Genomic DNA, 21,007 nt, shown 5'->3' on the forward strand with positions numbered 1-21,007 from the left:
CACACATGGTCATCAATTCATTGATGCTCCATTTTTCCTTATGTGTGTTGTAGAAAATTTTGAAATGCCCATATTATGGAGGAAGATTGTGAAGAATGTAATGAACCAGGAAGGTATCAAGAATGATAACATCAAGCTTCTTCAAATGAGCAGTGATATCCCTCATCTTTGAAATGTGTTCTCAAACTCCTTTAACACCGGTGAGTTTTGTGGATGAGAACTCTTGGATGAGGTTGTTGAATAAAGATTTATCCGAAGTGTCAAATTGCTCATCCATCACTTTGATAAAATCTTTGACCTTTTTAGGTGTGTCCGCCGACCCACACATTCCCAAAAGAATTTTAGACATGATGAACATGATGCAGAGACGATTGGATTGTTCTCACTTTTCACGTAGTGCAATCTCAGCAGTAGTGCTAGTTTCAGTGACAACAGCTGGTTTGGCTTTCCTTATTCCATAGTCCGTGTCAATGCAAGCAAGGTGGAGAAGAACTCGTTCCTTCCAGATTTTGAAATTGTCACTCCTAAGCTCAAAAATTTTGCTAGTGATTTCAGCGTATTTAGAGTTGGATGAAATAGTTGTAAGAATAGGATTACAAATTTAGATGTTATAAAAATTGAGGCTTTAATGAATTCATGTTTTATCAATGTAGAAACATGATGAAAATAAAAATTTTACTAAATCTAAAATTTTCTGTGGGTTAAATTTTAAATCTAATAAAATTACATGAACTTTACGATAGATTTAATAAAATATTTTATTTAGGAAAATGAGGAAATAAATTTATCTAAATTAAAATTTGTGATAACACTATTAAATTAAATCATCATAACTCCACGTGGGGCAAATTAAGTGAATTTAATATTATATATTATCCTAATTAATTATATAAATATAATAAAATCTTTGTAGGGTAAAATATTATACCTATATAATTAATTACAAGTTATGTCCATTAAAGTGAATTTTAATTAATATATAATTTTATATAATTAAAGATGTTATGTCTACTCCCTAATTATTTAAAATTATATTTTTACTTAGACATTAGGTATTGGGCTCTACCTAAAAGTAATTTCGTTATTAACATAATAGACAATCATTGAGATTAATGCTCCTAGTGTAGTCATTCGAAGATCATAAAAAACCGTTCTAGATATGAGCATTTGTCACAGGTTCATGTTTTCTTATGTCAAACCACAAAATTATTTACGTTTTATTCATATTTTATGAATAATTTTATGAAGTTTTATGAAACTTAATGTGCTAAATAAAATATTTAACCTATCTTAATGTTTGAATATTTTTCTTAAAAAATTCTAGCACTATATATGAAATTTATGTATAGCATATAAATCATACAAATCTAAATTAACTGTACTAATAATAAATTTGTCAAATAAAATTAATTAAATGCAAATTCCTAAATATGTAATTAATGGAAGATTTCTTAAAATTTATTAATTTAGACAATAAATTACATAAATTTGATAATATATAATAAATCCACAATTATAAAAATTAGTACGATTATTACATGCCTAAAGAAATCATGTAATAAACTATCAAATTAAAAAAATTTCACATTTAATTTATACCAAATAACATATAAATTCTAAATATATGTATTAAATAAAAATAGAAAAATTGAATACATGTAATTTATTGACTAAAATAACACAAATTAAGAATATAATTAATATATCAAATAAATAAAATTTTTACAAAAAAATTAGAATTTTTTTCTTTTATTTTTTTTTGAAAAATTTCACCGCCTTAAACGACATGTCGTTTTTCATGAGGAGAAGACTGTTTTAAAACAATAAAAAATGACACCTCGTTTATGAGCCTTCAACAACCTCCAGCCAGGTCGAAAATGATCCAATTTTCTCCCGTGGTTCCGACGGGCCCGACCCAAAACCCAATCGTAAAAAAGAATTTTGACGACGAAATTGCATGTTTTTTAAATCTAAAATTTTCTATATACAATAATAAAGAGATCCATATAGATTTTATGCAACAAAGATACGAAAAAAGGGGACTTTACTTTCATAAAATTAAGATGGGTCCGAAAAAAGTTTTATAGAGAATTTTTTACATTTCTAAGTTTTTCAAAAAGTTTTCTCATGCTTAGATTGATATCCAGTGTCATATAAACGTGGTGATGTATATAAGTTTCGAAATAAACACCACAAAATAAAAATCAAAAAATTCAACTAACGGACCAAAAACTAAACTTTTATATTTATATATATATTCGTATATACATATTAAACTATATAAAAATATTATAAATATATATAATAAATTATAATAATCAATTATATAGAATAAAATTAATAATGGAATGAATATAATGTATAAATATATATAAGAAAATATATATATTCTAAATGTATATATATAATATGAATAAATATAAAAGTATATATATAAAGAGATTATTTGAATATGAATATATATAAATAGAATAATTCTGAATAAGTATTATCTATTAATGGGTATTGAACAAATTTAACTATAAATATTAATTTTAAAAATATTAAACCATTAGATTTTGGTCCGATAGGGAATAATAAAAAAGAAATTTGAATTTCTATGCTCAACTTAGCTACTTAATTAAAAAAAATTATCAAAAACTAACTCTTTTAGTTTTTACACTATATTATATTTATATGAAAAATATTTAAGTCAAATTTAACTTTTTTTATCACTTTTTTGCCGAAAGCTTTTTTTTATTTTTTTTTCCAGCTGATGGGTCAATCCCAACCCATAAAATGTAAAAAATGAGAAATTTTTCTAATTAAATAGAAAAATTAATCATAAAAACTCAAAATTTTCTAGTATTACCCATTCATGGGTAATACCCATTAAGAATGCGCCCATATTTATAGAATTTAAATCATAAACAAAAATATTCAGACACACCGTGTATACATAATATATATACAAATGAAACTCAAATATAAATCAAGACAGAGATTAAAACGGTTCTGATGCTAAGTTTTAGACAAAAAATCATATGAAAATGAAGCATATATGAACGTTATGTAAAGTGAAATAACTACAGACATATCGAAATCTTATATGCAATGAAAGGACCGAAACACGTCTACCCTTGATGTTTGAGCTTTAATCCCTGTGATAGCGTCAGTATAGGAATTCGGGCTTCCTCGCTTTCTCAATTCTCTTTAGATAGAATTTTACTGTTTGCACAGAATGAGAGAAGAACTTGGGACCGAGACCCTATATTTATAGGTGAGATACTTCATGAGTATGTGCGGCACATTAATTGTGATAATATTTTGACAATTAATTCAAGAAATCAAATCGAGTAATGAATATCAAAATATGACCATATATAGAATACAACCTAATTAATTTTAATTTTGTCCAAATTCAATAAATATAAAAATTTATTTATCTCAAAATTAATTCTTTATTTTATTCCAAAAATATTCTAATAGCACGCTTAGTTACAAATAATTACGGTAGTACAAAAAAATTCATAAACTGCCCAAACTGAATAACCCGCCAAAACCAAACCGAAAAAACCAATAAAAATTACAAACCGAAATAACCCGAAAAAATTACAAACTGCCCAATCTGTTAATTGGGCGGGAGTTGAAAATAGGTACAACCCACCCAATTAAACCGAATAACCCTGAAAAATCGTGTTTTTACAAATGTCAGTTGTATATAAGAAAATATAAAAACTGTAAGCGTTTGCAGTAGCAGAAAGTGATTCTGCTACAGCAAAACAGAACAGGCAGAATATAAAATATTTGCAGAAAAATAAATAACTTGACACAAGAGATTTATACGTGGTATCAGTGTTATCACGAACACTCCTAGTCCACGGGGCCACGCCCAGAGAATGAAATCAATTAATAAAGTATCAAAAATTACAAAGACAATTGACTTAAACAAGTTGAGACTCCCTCTAAAGTATTGCCGCAATCCTTTGTAATCCACTTTATGAATCTGACTTCTTGAAACACCTTCAAGCCCGAACTCCCTTCGTCTTTGAAGTGTGAGTGCTTACTTCCTCCCGAAGTAAGGCTTCAACAAGTCTTCTCCCGAAGACCAAATGCTTACTTCCTCCCGAAGTAAGGCTTTACCAAGTCTTCTCCCGAAGAACAATCTCTTGTTCAGTCAAGTAGTTCTTCACAACCTCTAGGACAGAGTAAGAACAGAAATAAACAACTAGAACCTAGATGAACAACTAGGCTCTCACAAAACAAAGAAACACTCTCTTCTCTCAGAAGATAAATGCAAAAAATGAATAATGGAAGAGGTGATTCGAATGGTTGCTCTCTAGGCTCTATTTATAGAACATAGAAACCTTAGAGGCAACCACAAGTTCGAATCTACAGTTGTACAAGAACTTTCCTAAAGAAACACGATCTGCTGCATCAGATTCGGATGCTGACGCAGCAGATCACACCAGAAACGAGAAACTTGCTATAATCGGGTCCGATCCTCTATCAATGCTTGATTCCCTTCCAAAAACAGATTAGATATTCTGATTGTATCAAGATACAACCGAAATTAATAAGGAAAAGGCAATAATCAAAGTTTCCCTAAAAAAGACAACTTTCCAAAAGAGAATTCCTTCTCTTTTGAGAAGTTTTCAACAAAGGAAAATTCAGCTGAAAGTGCAACTTTCCAAACAAGGAAAAGAGCAACTACAATCTGAATTTATAAGGCAAGAAATCGAATATAAATGCACAACAATCTTACCATAAAAGGAAAAATTATTTTGTCAACTAACTTGCCAAAAAAAAGACTTTACAATCTCCCCCTTTGGCACTTTAGATGAACAAAATAATTTTTAACTCAAAGTACCTACAAGTTAAAGTTAGCAAGAACAAATAACAACTCCCTCTAAGTAACACACTCGAAATTGTAAAACAACAAAACAACATGCTAACTTTTAATCCAAATAGGTTCACAAGTACCAAACACAACTCCCCCTGGAAAAAAGGTCCAGAGTTGATAAAAATAAATTGAATGCTCAATAAAATGCACATTAATTAAAAAATATTTTGACAACTAAATTGCCAAAAAAGGACCTAACAATCTCCCCCTTTGGCACTTTAGATAATCAAAATATTATTAATTAACAAACACCTACAAAACAAAGTTAGCGAAACAAACATAAAAACTTCCCCTGAGAAGCACAACATTAAACCAAAATAAAAAGCTAACTTTGACCAAAGAGAAACACAAACACAAACACAAACCTCAACTCTCCCTAGATAGTTGAGTATACAATTAAAAACTCAATTACTCCCCCTTTTTGTTTATCTATACGGGCCAAAGACAAAAAGAATTGAAAATATAGAAATATGTCCAACAAAAACAAAAAGAAAGAAAACTTATGCTCCATAAAGCTTGATCAATGAGGACAGCTGCTTGGACATCTCTTGCTGAACCTCCACCATGGCAGCAAGACGATTGGAGCAGCAAAAGGAGCAATTGAGGAGGCTTGTTCGAATTACACCATTTTTTTTTGGATGCCCTAGGTTCTTAGTTTTAGCCATGAATTCCTGAAAGTAAGAATGAGAAACAAAGAAGCAAGAACACAGAGAAATAGGAATTGGGTAGCTAGGTATGAAAATAAAAGACAAAGGAAGTTGGTTTATATAATCATGTGAGAGAGGATCAAAAGAGGAAACCAACTTAAAAAGAGAAATTACCAGCCCAAGAACACAAAAGGAAACCGCCCCACTATCTTGCAAAAAAAATTCCTCCTTTCCCTTTTTTTTAAAAAAAAAAATAAAGGGAAACTAGAAATACCAATATTATTTCCAAAAATATCCTATTTAAGTCAACCTTTCAAGATTAAAACACATTACCATATAAGAGATCAATTTTTAAATAGAAACATATCAAAATAAATCAAGAAAGAATAAATATTGATACTTACCAATTAAGCACAAAGTTCCTTTAGCCCATGAATCAAGTCACCAACTCCTCCCTCTCTTTATATATTTTTTTTATTTTTTAATTTTAAAGAACCGAAAATAAAATACAATGTGTTCAATAAATATATGAGATTCTAAACAAGCAATTTAATCAAATATCATTGAAAATTGACAAAAAAAAAATACATGTTATGCTTTTAAAGAAAATAACTAATTAGTATCTCAGGAAAAAATCATACTTAATTGATGTTGAGGAAAAAGATATGCATGTTACTAAAAATTGTGAACCAGGATTATCAATTTAATTTAGTAGAGGAGACTTACAAATTTGAACACACTTGTCAGACATAAGTGTGTGCAGTGAAAATAGGATCATTGTCCTTGGCAAGATTTTTCATTTTCGCCTTTTTCAATTTGATCCCGCAACTGGATGCTATCACACCATACTGAAGGTAGCCCTTTTCTATGGTAGTGCATCCTCATCATAGTTGCTAATTACAATATTCCAGCTTACTCAAAAGATGACTTTCACACCTCAGTATGGGTAGCTCTATTCCAAATAGGGGCCCGACAAGTCCGAAACAAAATTGCTCAACTCTGTATAAGTACATTAGTTAATCCTAGACACAAATAAAGAGTAATATGAACTTTTTAACATAACATCACAAAGTATGATAAGAATGAGATCCTAACTAATTATAATCCAAAAGCATAAACATGATTTGTCAAAATACAATGAAAGAAGATTAAAAGCTAGAGAAGAATCACATAACAATCTTGTACAAAAATATGAACAAGAGAGATTTAAACAATGCAAACTCCCAAAGACTTTCTGAGGGAGTCAAAGCGACTTGAATCTAGGGCCTTTGTGAAAATATCAGCTAATTGTTTTTCAGTATCAACATATTCTAATTGCAAGGATTTATTTTCAACAAGTTCCCTGATAAAGTGATGCCTTATATCAACGTGCTTTGTTCTAGAATGTTGAACAGGATTTTTGGAAATATTTATGGCACTAGTGTTATCACAAAAGATAGTCAAAACACCCAATTCAAATCCATAATCAATCAACATTTGTTTCAACCATAACAGTTGAGTACAACAACTGCCAGCAGCTATGTACTCAGCTTCGGCAGTGGACAAGGAAATGGAATTTTGTTTCTTGCTATGCCACGATACTAGATTATTCCCAAGAAAGAAACAACCTCCACTTGTGCTCTTTCGATCATCAGCATTGCCTGCCCAATCTGCATCACTAAAACAAGCAAGATTAGAATTAGTATCTTTCGAGTACCAAATTCCATAATCAAGAGTGTTATTAACATATCGAATAATCCTTTTTACAGCTGATACATGAGATTCCATAGGATTACTTTGATATCTAGCACAAACTCCCACACTGTAACAAATATCAGGACGACTAGCGCTAAATACAAGAGACTTCCAATCATGCTACGATAAAGTGTAGTGTTTACCTTTACTCCATTCTCATCTTTTGTCAATTTCAATGTGGTGCTCATTGGAGTACTTACCTGCTTTGCCGATTCAAGACCAAATTTCTTGACAAGGTTCTTAGCATACTTACTTTGAGATATAAATATACCTCCTTCCATTTGTCTCACTTGAAGACCCAAAAAGAAAGTAAGCTCACCAACCATGCTCATTTCAAATTCATTCTTCATTTAATCAACAAAAACCTGCACTTCATGGTTAGATGTAGAACCAAAAATTATATCATCAACATAAATTTGAGCAATGATAAAATCAGATTTTATATGCTTGATGAAAAGAGTTTTATCAACACTACCTCTTTGATAATCATGAGAAAGTAAAAATTGAGTCAACCTTTCATACCAAGCTCGTGGGGCTTGTTTCAGACCATACAAAGCTTTTTCAAGTTTGTACACATGGTCTGGAAATTGAGGATCTTCAAATCCTTTTGGTTGCTCAACATAAACTTCCTCACTTAAAATACCATTGAGAAAGGCAGATTTTACATCCATTTGAAACAATTTAATATCCAAAATGCATGCAATACACAAAAGTAAACGAATTGATTCTAATCTTGCAACAGGAGCAAAAGTGTCATCAAAATCAATTCCTTCAACCTATGTGTATCCTTGCGCCACCAATCTGGCCTTGTTTCTCACAATTGTACCGAACTCATCACTTTTATTTTTAAAAATCCACTTTGTTCCAATTATATTTATACCTTTTGGTCTTCGAACCAAAATCCATACCTTGTTGCGAACAAATTGGTTGAGTTCCTCTTGCATTGCGTTGAGCCATTCCTCAAAGTTCATGGCTTCCTTCACATTTTTCGGTTCATATTGAGAAACAAAACAAAGAAAGATGATCAGATTAACATACCTTCTGCGAGTTACCATGCTTTCTTCAAGATTTCCAAGAATGAGATCTTTTGGATGATTCAATTTGACTCTGGTGCTTGGTTCTTTCTGGATAGAGTCAGTGATGATGTTTGGATGAGTCAAGATAGACGGTTCTGTTTCTCCTGTCTCAGTTGCAACAGCAGATTCATCATTTGCAACATCAGAAATGGGTTGTGCTGCATCAGGATCTGCTTTTGCTGCTTCCGGAGGAGCATCCATGAGACTATCTATCTTGGCTTCTGTGGAAAACTCTGAAAAATCTTTAAAATCATCAACAACCACATTAGCTGATTCCAAAACAGTTTGAGTTCTCATGTTATAAACTGTTAGGTTTTATGCCCTAAATAAAACTCTTTACAATCTGATTAGTTATCAATATAAGAAATTTGAAGTGATTGATGTTTGCATGAATTTTACATGCTAATGGTTTAATATGTTTAATATGTTTATTACATTCATACACACAAAATCAGTTAAATCCAGATCATATGTTTATTCACAATTACAGTATCGTCAACACAGTGGAATGTGATTGTGATCATATGAATCAAAAGTTTTGGTCCCTGTTTCATCAGTGTTATTGGATTTACACTAATGTGATAATCAGCGATGATGTGTACTTACACTTGGAGTAAGTGTTATGTTCTTTCCAGGACATTAGTATAGTATACTAGTTTCGAATGTATGGAGTATACATTGGACTGGACCGATATTGCAACTAAGTTAAGATATTACAAACTTACCGTTATACATATCTTTCCAAGTCAATATCAGTAGTTGATCTTAAGATTGAAAAGAATCTAAATCCTGATATGCTTGGGCTCAACTCAGGAGTGCTATTCATGTTCTTTGATTTATTAGTTAAGCCTACTTTGGGTCGTGGTGATACGTATATTTTGGGAACATGATAGTATGATTGAGTGGGAGTGCTGAACATAAATATGGAATCTATAGCTTCTACTGGTGTATAGAAGTTAAGTGATGATTCCCTTCGAGCTTAGCAAATAGAAGTAAATGGATGAGCTCTTGTTTAACTGACTAATTATTAGATCACTAAACACCATTTACAGGTAGCTAAGTGTTTTAAGGGGCAAAATACATTGAGGGGTGAGAACGGTAAAGAAATCCCATCTCGATGTAAATCATCTATATAGAGGATCTTTAAATCACAATAAGATTATAACAATGGTTAAATGAGATAGTATATTGGTATCGTGAAACATACAATATGCTCTATATAAGTCTGAGAGTGCAATTCTAAGTTCTAAGAGTGGATTCAACGAAGAATTAATAAGTAAGAATTTACTTGGTAAATTTGGTTCACTTATTGGAAGCTCAAACATATAGATCCATGGTCCCCATTCTAGTTGAGAACATTCTCGCTTGTAAGACTCATTAATTGATTCGTGATTGATCAATTATAATTCTAAAGTTAGACTATGTCTGATTTTATGAATTTTCACTAAGCAGGGGTGAAATTGTAAGGAAAAGAGTTTTCTAGGTTTATTTATTTATTAATAGACTTTATATGTCTGATTAATAATTAAATTAAATGACAATATTATTCAATAATGTATTTTAATTATTAAATAATTAGTTTTGGCATTTAAAAGGTTAGAATTAGAAAATTGGCATTTTTGAGAAAATAGAGATAAAATTTGATAAAATTGCAAAATTAAGTGGGGCCCATTACAACACCTATGGCCGGCCACTTATAAGGCTTTTTCAAATTATTATTTTCATTATTTTAATGCCAAATAATTCTAAACTTAAACCTAGTAAGTTGCCTATAAATAGAAAGTGATGGCTCAGTCAAAATACAAGTTTTCAATAAGCCTTTCTGACAGAAATTTCTCTCTTCAGAAAACTGAGCCTTCCTCACTCTCTACCTTGGCCGAAACCTCTCTCCCTCTTTTCCTTCATCTTTTTCGTGACCCTAGTGAAAGAGTAAGTGCCCACACACAAGAAGCGCAACTCAATCATAGATTGGAAGACTCGTGAAGGATCAAAGCTTGAAGAAGAAGGAGATTCGGCTCGCATCTTGATTATACTCTGCTACAGAAAGGAATCAAGGGTTAGAGATCTGAGTGGAAGGAGACATTTATTCCGCTGCATCAATGTAAGGTTTTCTTAACTTTATATGCGTTTATTTTATCGTTTTTAGAAAGTTCATATTTAGGATGTTAATAAACATACTTGTGAGTAGATCTAAGATCCTGGTAAAATAATTCCCAACAATAAACACGATAAGCTCTACTGTTTAAGGAATATCCAATAAACACACCAACATCACTTTTAGCATCAAATTCACCAATATGCTCACGATCTCTATAAACATAACACACACATCCAAAAACATGAAAATAACTTACATTGGGGCGTTTACCTTTCCCGCATTTCATAAGATGTTTTTGAGGTACTGACGAATAAACACTCGTTTATTATATAGCAAGCCGTGTTAATTGCTTCAAATTTCATAGGCGCTTTGTCAACTTCTTGCTATTTAACATCACCCTTGCCATTTCCTTCAATGTTCGATTCTTCCTCTCAACAACTCCATTTTGTTGAGGAGTTTTGGGAGCAGAAAATTCATGAGTTATACCTGTAGACTTGCAAAAATCATCATACACAGAATTTTCAAACTCCTTACCATGATCACTTCAAATTCGAATAATTTTTCCAATATTACAACCTTTCTCAACTCTTAATCTCAAACAAAGAGTTTTAAAGGCATCAAAAGTGTCAGACTTTTCTCTTAAGAAATCTACCCAAGTAAAATGAGAGAAATCATCAACACAAACAAAGATATATCGTTTACCATTCAAACTTTCAACTTGGATTGGACCCATAAGATCCATGTGAAGCAATTCCAATACTTTTGAGGTATTGATATCAGACACAGGCTTGTGAGTTGATTTTTAATTGCTTCCCAAGTTGACACGGTTCACACTTACCAACACTTTCCTTACCAAGCTTGGGAAGTCCTCGAACAATACCTGCATTTGACAATTTTTTTCAGGTTTTTATAATTAATATGCCCAAGCTTGGCATGCCACAAATCTGTGGTGTTGTTGATAGCTAAATGACAAGTAAACACAGGGGTTAGAGTGTAACAGTTATCATTGGATCGAAATCCTTGCAAGATACATTCATTATCATCATTAAGAACATAACAATGATCACTATCAAATGAAACAGTAAACCCTTGGTCACAAATTTGACTAATGCTAAGTAAATTAGCCCTCAGTCCTTCAACTAACATCACATTTTTCGCCCAGTAACCCTTCAAAATTTAGAGTTCCCATACCAACAACTTTTCCAGATAAGCCATTACCAAAAGTGACTTCTCCACATTGCATAGGCCGAATGTTAGTCAAAAAGTCCTTGTCACCTGTCATATGTCTAGAACAACCACTGTCAAAATACCACATTTGAGATGCAAACAGCTTTATCGTAAAAACCAAATAGACAATTTTTTTTTCACCCATATTTGTTTCAAACCTTTATGTTTCTTTTGAGATTTTTCCAAATTATCAAAATAATTTGTTTTAAACAGATTTTTCAACGTGAAATATTTAGGTCTGATATATCCTTTTCTACCACAAAAATGACAAGTAGGAACAAATCTTCTTACCTGAGATCTTTACTCTTTTCGAAAATTCTGGAGATTTTGCAACATCAGAAACAACTCTTGCTACAACAGGCTGTGAAACTGTTGCAGCAGACTTTGTAGCCTCAGAGTGGTTCGTTGGAACACTAGATTTTACAAACTTCGTGACTCCAGAACTTTCCATCCCCTTTGATCCAATGCCTGCAAAACCTCTTTGACATGCATTCTGAGCTTTTTCAAAAATAGAAGATCCAGGGTTAAGCATTTGAACATTTTTCTTAAAATTTTCAAGTTCCTTTTTTAAGAGAGTGTTTTTTTCATCTTTATCACAAACACTTGTCTCATACTCTTTTATTTTCAATTCACACATTTCAATTTGATGAGACAATTTTTTATTCAATTTATTCAACTCTCTATTTTCAGAAGCAACCTGAATCCATTTTTCATACATGACTTTGTATGATTCAGCAAGAGACTCTTCATAGATTTCAGACTCATCTGAATCTGATTCCTCTTGATCGGTGGTATTATTCAAACATACCAATCTAGGTTTCACCTGTGAATCACACAACACATTAGTCATAACAAAAGTTGTGGCAAAATTTTCAGAATTATCTTCATCACTTTCGGTTTCATCATCACTCCAAGTGACATTGAAACTTTTCTAATTCTTTTTCAAGGTGTTTGCACACTCAGCTTGAATATGCCCAAAACCTTCACATTCCCTGCACTGAATTCCCTTTTTGTTAGAGACAGATGGTTTAATAAAAGTATTACCTTTTGAACCTTTCGAAATATTCTTTTTATTGCCCATCTTTTTCATATATTTCTGAAAATTCTTAGTTAATAAAGCAATCTCATCATCACATTCACTATCAGAATTTTCATTGTCAACAACTTTCAAAGCAATACTTTTACCTTTATCAGCAATGGATTGGGTTTGTCCTTTTGTTTAATCTGTTGATTTAATTCAAAAGTACGTAAGGAACCCATCAATTCCTCCACCTTCATTGTGCTAAAATCTTTAGCTTCCTCCATTGCCAAAAGTTTAGTATCGAACCTTTCTGGAAGTACTCTAACAATTTTTCTCATAAGAACAGAGTCATCAAGCTTTTCACCATGAGCAAAATATTCATTAGCAATATCAGATAATTTTTCATAGAATTCAGTTAAGGTTTCATTATCAGACATTGTAAGCTCATCAAATTTAGTTTGAAGCATGATAAATCTAGATCTCTTCACATCAGAAGTTCCCTCAAACTGAGTTTGAAGGATCTCCCAAGCTTCCTTAGCAGAAACACAAGATGATATAAGTTTAATGTAACCTTCACCTACACCGTTAAAGATAGCATGCAAGGCTTTGCTATTGTAGGCGTAAAGTTTATCATCTTCAATGTACCATTCTAGTCGTATTTTATAGTAGTATTACCCGAAGAATCCGTCTCAACCGGAAGAGACCAACCCGATGTAACCATTCTCCAAGCTTTCTCATCTCGAGATTTGATGAAGGCCCTCATTCTAACTTTCCAATAAGGATAGTTAGAGTCATTAAGCAACGGTGGTCTGTAAATAGAACTTCCTTCGCAAAAAATGACATTTTAACACAAAAACGTTATAGACCACAATAAGAGTTTAATGTCCCGCTCTGATACCAATTGAAAAACCGTGTTTTTGCAAATGTCAGTTGTATATAAGAAAATATAAAAACTCTAAGCGTTTGCAGTAGCACAAAGTGATTCTGCTACAACAAAACAGAACAGGCAGAATATAAAATATTTGCAAAAAAATAAATAACTTGACACAAGAGATTTATACGTGGTATCAGTGTTCTCACGAACACTCCTAAATTCACGGGGCCACACCTGCAGAATGAAATCAATTAATAAAGTATCAAAAATTACAAAGACAATTGACTTAAACAAGTTTAGACTCCTCTAAAGTATTGCCGCAATCCTTTGTAATCCACTTTATGAATCCGACTTGAAACACCTTCAAGCCCGAACTCCCTTCGTCTTTGAAGTGTGAGTGCTTACTTCCTCCCGAAGTAAGGCTTCAACAAGTCTTCTCCCGAAGACCAAATGCTTACTTCCTCCCGAAGTAAGGCTTTACCAAGTCTTCTCCCGAAGACCAATCTCTTGTTCAGTCAAGTAGTTCTTCACAACCTCTGTGACGCAGTAAGAACGTAAATAAACAACAAGAACCTAGATGAACAACTGTGCTCTCAAAAAACAAAGAAACACTCTCTTCTCTCGAAGATAAATGCAAAAATGAATAATGGAAGAGGTGATTCGAATGGTTGCTCTCTAGGCTCTATTTATAGAACAAAGAAACCTTAGAGGCAACCACAAGTTCGAATCTACAGCTGTACAAGAACTTTCCTAAAGAAACACGATCTGCTACATCGTATCTCGGATGCTGACGCAGCAGATCACACCAGAAACGGGAAACTTGCTATAATCGGGTCCGATCCTCTATCAATGCTTGATTCCCTTCCAAAAACAGATTATATATTCTGACTGTATCAAGATACAACCGAAATTAATAAGGAAAAGGCAATAATCAAAGTTTCCCTAAAAAAGACAACTTTCCAAAAGAGAATTCCTTCTCTTTTGAGAAGTTTTCAACAAAGGAAAGTTCAGCTGAAAGTGCAACTTTCCAAACAAGGAAAAGAGCAACTACAATCCGAATTTATAAGGCGAGAAATCGAATATGAATGCACAACAATCTTACCATAAAAGGAAAAATTATTTTGTCAACTAACTTGCCAAAAAAAGACTTTACAAACCCGACCAACTCGACTTTAGATTTTTTTTTTTAACTTTTTAATTTTTATAATGTATAACATAATTGATTAAATATACAATAATATAAAGTTATATATTTAACTGTTAATTTTAAAGTCATATATATTGTGTTGTGCTTTGGTAGAATCTAATATTTTTAATTTATCTTTTTAATTTTTATTGACTTTGACTTCGAAACAAAAAAAAAAAAATTGGTCGGTTTGGGCGGGTTAACTCGATCAAACTCGCCCAAATCATTAGTCGGTTAATAGATTTTTTTTTTTTTAAATCGAAAGCTTGCCAGACTTAAATTTTAACAATCCAAACTTTAAATTGAATTAGAAAATATATAGGATAAATCGTCCAAACCGACCGATGTACAGCCCTATAAATAACTGTATGAAAGTTTGTAATAGTGGTGTAACATTTTATCCATATTTGCTAGTGTAGCATCAAATAATCCACTCCCAAACCTTAATGGCGCACTTCCTAAAAAGAAAGAGCGACCACACTCAGAGTCACCACTTAATTTTTCTTCCTTGTTTGACTTAATTTATCTTTATTTTTTAAAGAAAGTACCAAAATCAATAATTTATTAACTTTCAAGGGCAGTCCAAACCTCACTCCTTCTTAATCGCATTACGTGTCTCGCTCTAAGCTCCCAATTAGCTGACAAATTTCCCAACCTGAGCATCTTCTCCTCCTCATATACTCAGATACCCTCTCTCTCTCGTTTATTGGGTTTAGATTCCGTTGTTTCCAACCTCTCTCTTCCTCTTGTTTACAGAGCCTGATGCCCCACTAACCCAGTAAGCTGTAGCTATAAAGGGCTAATTTTTGGTCTCTTCAAGCTTCACTTATGGCTTCTTGGGTTCTTTTACCGGCTTCATCCTTCACTGGAAATCGTTTGGAAGTTGCTGGGTTCGCTTCCTCTTCTCGTTCTTTTGTCAATTCGCTGAGGTCTCCTGGGTCCTTCTGTGTTCGCTCTTCATTGGACACTAATGTTTCTGACATGAGTGTAAATGGTAATTCTTTTCTCTCTTTTGGGGATATTGTCTTCTAAGATTAATGGGTTTTTATTCATTTTTATTTGTTATGTCATCCTTTATTAGAACGTGCACACTGAAATTTTTGACGGTTTGCACTATGAATTGATAAGTTATTCTTAATTTTTTCCGGGTTTGGAAGCAATTCCTTTGAATAAATTTTGTTGAAAATGGCTTTGTCATACGATCCAGTTTCACATCACTTATCAAATAATAGAGTTTATTATCATTTATTGATTAGTGATTTAATAAGTACTTGATCATGTAGTTGTGGTGTCAATAATAAAACAGAAGTAAAGACTGCATCTTTAGTTTAGGACAAACTTACTTACTGTTGAAATTTCTAGTTTAGCTTTACTGATTGGAGTTCTTTAAAACCAGCTCCAAAGGGGTTGTTTCCACCTGAACCCGAGCACTATCGAGGCCCCAAGCTGAAAGTGGCTATCATTGGTGCTGGATTGGCAGGGATGTCAACAGCAGTTGAGCTTTTGGATCAGGGCCACGAGGTTCACTTCCCTTTTTAACTCATTGCAGTGCTACTTTATTTTAAAGTCTTTTCCTTTTCTCTTCATTACTTGGATACAATAGCTCTCACAGCACTATGTTATCCCCCAAATTGAAATAATTGGAAGTTTGGACTTTTGACTATTCCAGAATGATTTTTTTCCTGTAATATGATTTTCTTATTGCAAGTACAGTAGTAATAAATGTAGTTGGGTTTCTTCAGGTGGATATATACGATTCAAGGTCATTTATAGGTGGAAAAGTAGGATCTTTTGTTGATAAACATGGGAACCACATTGAAATGGGACTTCACGTTTTCTTCGGGTGCTATAACAATCTTTTCCGGTTAATGAAAAAGGTGAATAAAGAAGTTGCAAGGAGTTACCTGTGTGTAGTAATCTTAAATTTAAGCATTTATGGCTTCTAAAAGTTTTATTGGATGCCCAATTAAATTTAGGTTGGTGCAGAGAAAAATCTACTTGTAAAGGATCATACTCACACGTTTGTGAACAAAGGGGGTGAAATAGGTGGTAAGTTCAAGTGCCCGACCTTATTTTATCAAGTCTTACCTTACAATTGTTACCGACTAATTTTTGTGCTCAAGATTTTTTGCTTTTTCAAAAGAATATAAATGGTACACTTGTATGCACTCTTAATTCTAAATGTACATCTCTCATTTCTTGATAAAACAGAACTTGATTTTCGGTTTCCGGTTGGGGCACCATTACATGGTATTAATGCATTTTTGACTACAAATCAGCTAAAGGTATTTCCTTATACCTGTTCAATGCCGTCTTACTTATCAGACCATTTTGAGTTGCTATGAACCTATTTTCTTAACATTTTCTATATGTAGACATATGACAAAGCTAGAAATGCTGTGGCTCTTGCCTTAAGTCCAGTTGTTAGGGCGCTTGTTGATCCAGATGGAGCCATGAGGAACATTCGAGATTTGGATAATGTAAGAACTCTATTCATCTTACTTTTATTCCATTTGTTGTGTGTATTCACCCACTTGATCCTTAGTTCATTACTACTGTAGTTCTCACAGTTTTTGGCTATCATCACTTTGTGCTTTAATTATGTATTTTGATTCTTTATTATCTATTTTCACAGATTAGCTTCTCTGATTGGTTCTTGTCCAAAGGTGGTACGCGTACCAGTATACAAAGAATGTGGGATCCTGTGGCATATGCACTTGGATTTATTGATTGTGATAACATCAGTGCCCGTTGTATGCTCACTATATTCTCATTATTTGCAACTAAGACAGAGGCTTCCTTGTTGCGCATGCTCAAGGGCTCTCCAGATGTTTACCTGAGTGGTCCAATAAAAAAGTATATTACTGACAGAGGGGGCAGGTAATATTGAACACCAGAAAACTTTAAATGGATTCTAATCATATTTTCGCCTTTTTGGGGTTATTGCTGAATTTCAATCATGTCTTCTACTGGTATAGGTTTCATCTTAGGTGGGGATGTAGAGAGATACTATATGATAAATCTGCTAATGGAGAAATCTACGTTAAAGGATTAGCCCTATCCAAGGTATCATGTCATTGTGTGTCTCTTTGGCATTTTGTAAGATTTATTGTTTGGATTAAGAGTTGACAACTCCTACTTTACAAGTGCTGTGTTGGCCAAGTAACTTGAGGCAAAATAACTCTTCTTTCTGAAGATTTTATTTTTCTTCCCGCTAACTGTTAAGCCTTAATAAATGTGTTCTTTTACTTATCTTAGGCCACTAACAAGAAAATAATCAAAGCCGATGCTTATGTTGCAGGTTTGTATTTTACTCTCTTAACCCCTGCTCATAATGTTGTTCATGTCATGTGATTATATTTTCTAAATCTGTTTATTTCGTTCAGCATGTGATGTCCCAGGAATCAAGAGATTACTTCCACAACAATGGAGGGAATCAGAATTTTTCAATAACATTTATGAGCTAGTAGGAGTTCCGGTTGTCACGGTGCAGCTTAGATACAATGGCTGGGTCACAGAGTTGCAAGATCTAGAACGGTCAAGGTGTTTTTCTCATCTATATCTGATTCTTTCACTTCATTGAGTCCTGTGAATAAGAGGACATAGGATTTGTTTAGTTTCTTTATAGCCAATTACTTATTGACTTTTAGGCAACTAAAGAAAGCTGCGGGATTGGATAACCTTCTTTATACTCCAGACGCAGATTTCTCGTGTTTTGCAGACTTAGCACTTGCTTCTCCAGCTGACTACTACATTGAGGGACAAGGTTCACTTCTCCAGTAAGCAAAACATTAATATTATTTTAGCAGTTAAATTTCCCAAAATTTAAAGTAATTCAACGACATGCTTAACTTTGACTGACTGATTTACCTTTCAGATGTGTTCTGACGCCCGGCGATCCTTACATGCCCTTAACTAATGAACAAATCATAGAAAGAGTGGCAAAACAGGTTATTGCCCTTTTAAAAAACTTTTATTTGGTCTCGTTTAGGTTATTACAAATCATCATAGTGTTATCTGTTTACTGATGATTTTCCTTACTCCAGGTTTTAACTTTGTTCCCATCATCCCAAGGGTTAGAAATTATTTGGTCATCAGTTGTCAAAATTGGGCAATCTCTTTACCGAGAGGGCCCTGGTAAAGATCCATTCAGACCTGATCAGAAGACCCCTATACAAAATTTCTTCCTAGCAGGCTCGTATACAAAACAGGCAAGTTTCTCTTTCATTGAAAATGGTTGATTGCAGCAGCATATATTTCATAACAACAAGTAAATTGGTTTAAATGACACTCTTTTTAACAAAAAAAAAAAAAAAAAAAAAAAATGCTTGCATCCATCTTATACAGGATTACATAGACAGTATGGAAGGAGCAACATTGTCTGGCAGACAAGCTTCCGCGTACATATGTAACGCTGGTGAAGAATTGGTCGCACTGCGGAAGAAGCTCTCCATTGATTTTGACGATCTCCTTGAAGAAGCTTCCAACACTACTGACGAACTTAGTCTTGTTTAAATCATCATATGAGTGATTATTCATTAACTTTGAGCATTACGTCAAACCCACCCACCTCATATTGTCAAAGATTAGGTGTGGTTATATGGCAACAGAGTTACAATACATTCGTTCATCTTGTATGTATTATTTTGTAACATAGCAAAAAAATGTAAGTTTTAGAGTCTCATTCGAGTCATGGAACCATTCTATGATATATCCTTCTTAATCAGAAGATCAAATATAGTACAACAAAATGCACACGCACCAGATGTTATTCAAAGACAAATAACTTGTTTATTCATCCAAAATACTCATAATAACTTGTTTATTTATTATACATTATACAACATCAGCTTCATCAAAATACTCAAAAACCCTTTAAAGAAACAAACTTTAAAACCCTTAAAAGAAACCAACTTATACTTACAGACTTATAGTAGCATATTTGGATTGTTTTATTTGGACCCGTTTTCAGATTCTTTCATAATAGCTTTCTTTGCAGTCTCAAGATCTTCATCGAAGAACATGTCCCAATGGCCATCCCACTTGATGAAAAACTCAGTCTCTTCGTGATACTGGACTCTATGAACATCCCCAGCAGGAGTGAACAAGTAATCCCCAATGGTCAGATCAAACCTTTCCTTCTTTGTCAAATTCCACACAGTCTTCTTTCCTTCGGTCACCACCAAATCGTGCCCAAAGGTGTGGTGGTGAGCAGGCTCAACGCTCCCGGCTTTGAACCTCACTATCGCCGAAGTAGGAGTTTCTCTTAAGATCTTCATCGACCCACCGGGTATCATGTCGATCGGCCCAAGGACCCGACTCTTCACCAAATTACAAATAGAGCAAGTGGAATCTTCAATTTTAGGGAGTTCAGCACCGATTTTTGGCATCTCCGTCAGGGAATTTTCAAAAAAAGTTTTAATCTCCTCCGGCCAGGGCTCGTTCCCGGAGGCAGGGCACGGCGATGCGAAGGGAGTCTTGAGCCACGTGTCAAGGATTTCGATAGCGGATTCCGGAGAAGTCGACATGCCGGAGACAGCTAGGACATTGGAGTTGTTGATTGATCGGGCGTTAAGAGCCTCTGAAGGCGTGAGGCAAGTGGCGGCGATAACGCCTGGGAACTTGTTGGCGAAGATGGCGACGCCAACACCGGTGCCGCATGCGAGAAGGCCACGAGTCTCGACAGCTTTGGAATCATCGGAGGACGCAGTAACGGCGGAGGAGATACGGCGGCCGACGTCAGCGGCGACGGAGTAGTAGGAAGAAGTGCCGAGGTCCTCAACTTGGATGTTGAGGGATTGGAGGTGGGCGACCAAGACGTCCTTGAGGTCGCAGCCGAAGGAATCGGCGCCGGTGATGATCTTGAGGGTCTTGGCGGTGGAATTGGCCATAGGAACGGCGTCGGAGGAGGTTGGAAACTTGGAAGTGAGGGAGTGAATAGTGGTAGTGGTAGTGGTAGTGAGTGAGCGAGGAATACGAGGATTTTTTATTTTTTTGTTGATGCTGGCCGAAATAAATCTGGACCTATGATTGGCCTATTTGGATATTATCTCAATTGAGTAATACCGTCCATTAATCAAAACGGCTAATGTAATTTTTTCCTTAAATTTTGTTTGCAGTTAAAAATTCTCTCGAAATATTGAGATGGTTAAATTTAAGAATTTTTGTCTAATTTTAGTAAAAAATTCTAACATGATGAAAGTTTAAGGGACATGATTTAATACATATCAAAGTTTGAGGGACATGATTTGGTAGATATCAA

At 33.8% G+C, this 21,007-nt stretch overlaps 2 protein-coding genes across 2 annotated transcripts; one reads left to right on the plus strand and one right to left on the minus strand.

Annotated features, from left to right (window-relative positions):
* The first annotated feature begins 15,239 nt into the window (after nucleotides 1-15,239).
* LOC133034877 (zeta-carotene desaturase, chloroplastic/chromoplastic-like) lies at nucleotides 15,240-19,438 on the plus strand. Its single transcript, XM_061110347.1, has 14 exons — nucleotides 15,240-15,739; nucleotides 16,142-16,266; nucleotides 16,488-16,622; nucleotides 16,722-16,794; nucleotides 16,957-17,030; nucleotides 17,121-17,225; nucleotides 17,381-17,625; nucleotides 17,724-17,811; nucleotides 18,004-18,046; nucleotides 18,132-18,288; nucleotides 18,396-18,524; nucleotides 18,623-18,695; nucleotides 18,792-18,956; nucleotides 19,093-19,438. Exons 1-14 carry the CDS (start codon nucleotides 15,574-15,576, stop codon nucleotides 19,258-19,260), a joined length of 1,746 nt encoding a protein of 581 aa, XP_060966330.1. The 5' UTR covers nucleotides 15,240-15,573; the 3' UTR covers nucleotides 19,261-19,438.
* Nucleotides 19,439-19,513: 75 nt separating this feature from the next.
* On the minus strand, nucleotides 19,514-20,792 carry LOC115721278 (DNA damage-repair/toleration protein DRT102). Its single transcript, XM_030650545.2, has one exon. It carries the CDS (start codon nucleotides 20,634-20,636, stop codon nucleotides 19,698-19,700), a length of 939 nt encoding a protein of 312 aa, XP_030506405.2. The 5' UTR covers nucleotides 20,637-20,792; the 3' UTR covers nucleotides 19,514-19,697.
* Between the last annotated feature and the right edge of the window lie 215 nt (nucleotides 20,793-21,007).

This window comes from Cannabis sativa, chromosome 2 (genome assembly GCF_029168945.1).
Source record: "Cannabis sativa cultivar Pink pepper isolate KNU-18-1 chromosome 2, ASM2916894v1, whole genome shotgun sequence".
NCBI classification, from domain to species: Eukaryota; Viridiplantae; Streptophyta; class Magnoliopsida; order Rosales; family Cannabaceae; genus Cannabis; species Cannabis sativa.